General features: G+C 34.4%; 1 protein-coding gene across 1 annotated transcript; it reads left to right on the forward strand.

Annotated features, from left to right (window-relative positions):
• Window positions 1-288: 288 nt before the first annotated feature.
• On the forward strand, window positions 289-633 carry LOC110034749 (probable glutathione S-transferase parA; the record flags this gene model as incomplete). The annotated part of the gene is made up of 1 exon (XM_020738994.1): window positions 289-633. A coding segment is annotated over one exon (345 nt), but the record flags the coding sequence as incomplete, so codon positions are not given.
• Between the last annotated feature and the right edge of the window lie 377 nt (window positions 634-1,010).

Below are 1,010 nucleotides of genomic sequence, written 5' to 3' on the forward strand. Positions count from 1 at the left end.
TATATATATATATTAATTGATGAGTAGTATTTCGAACCAAAAGGAGCCGAACAAGAACGAACAAATTTTGGTTCGTGTTCGGCTCGTTAACTTAGCGAATGAGCCTAACACAAGCTCCTTAACGAGCCGAACAGGAGTTGTTGGCGAACAACGAGACATTTTGACAGCCCTAGATGAATATCATCTCAATAACAACAATCCACACATACGAATACCGCAAGTAATATTTGTTGCTCTTTTAATTTACTTTGAAATTAAAAGGAAATTGAGTAATTGTTGTTATGATAGGTTTACGATAGCGGGAGAAGAATAAGGCACGGCAAGGGAAATGAAAGGGAAGAAGCCAAGGAGGAGTTTATAAGGAACATGAAGCTATTGGAAGGTGAGCTGGGAGAGAAGCTCTACTTCAATGGAGACAGATTTGGATTTTTGGACATTGCTCTTATTACATTCTCTTGTTGGATCCACACATATGAGACATTTGGGGGCTTTAGTGTGGAGAAGGAATGCCCTAAGCTGATGATTTGGGTGAGGAGATGCATGGAAAGGGAGAGTGTGGCAAGGACACTTCCAGCTCCTCTAGAGGTCTATGTCATTGCCTGCATGGTGAGGAAGAAACTAGGGTTTGAGTAGTATGCAAAGGAAAAATGTTGTGCTGCAATTTATTGCCTTTTTGTTAATGTGTTTATGATTTGAATGGTGTTGACATTTTTAAATAATCATTTAGCAAGTTATCAAGTTTTTATAGGGGGTTATTTGGGTTGGTTCACTTAAAATTTTATTTTTTATTTAATTTTGTTTATATTTTTATATGAAATAAAGTATATTTTGTATGTTATAACATGTTTTAGTTGTTTTAGAAACACTCAAAAATAATATCTAGGAATCCTCCCTTGTATAATACCGATAAACCTATTTATACAGGGTTAGCTTATATATTATAAATAATATATTACTATACATGAATACTAAGAGATCTTTAATCTATCATGTATTTTTTCTATTGTGTA

Source organism: Phalaenopsis equestris, unplaced genomic scaffold (genome assembly GCF_001263595.1).
Source record: "Phalaenopsis equestris unplaced genomic scaffold, ASM126359v1 Scaffold193028, whole genome shotgun sequence".
In the NCBI taxonomy this organism is placed as follows: Eukaryota; Viridiplantae; Streptophyta; class Magnoliopsida; order Asparagales; family Orchidaceae; genus Phalaenopsis; species Phalaenopsis equestris.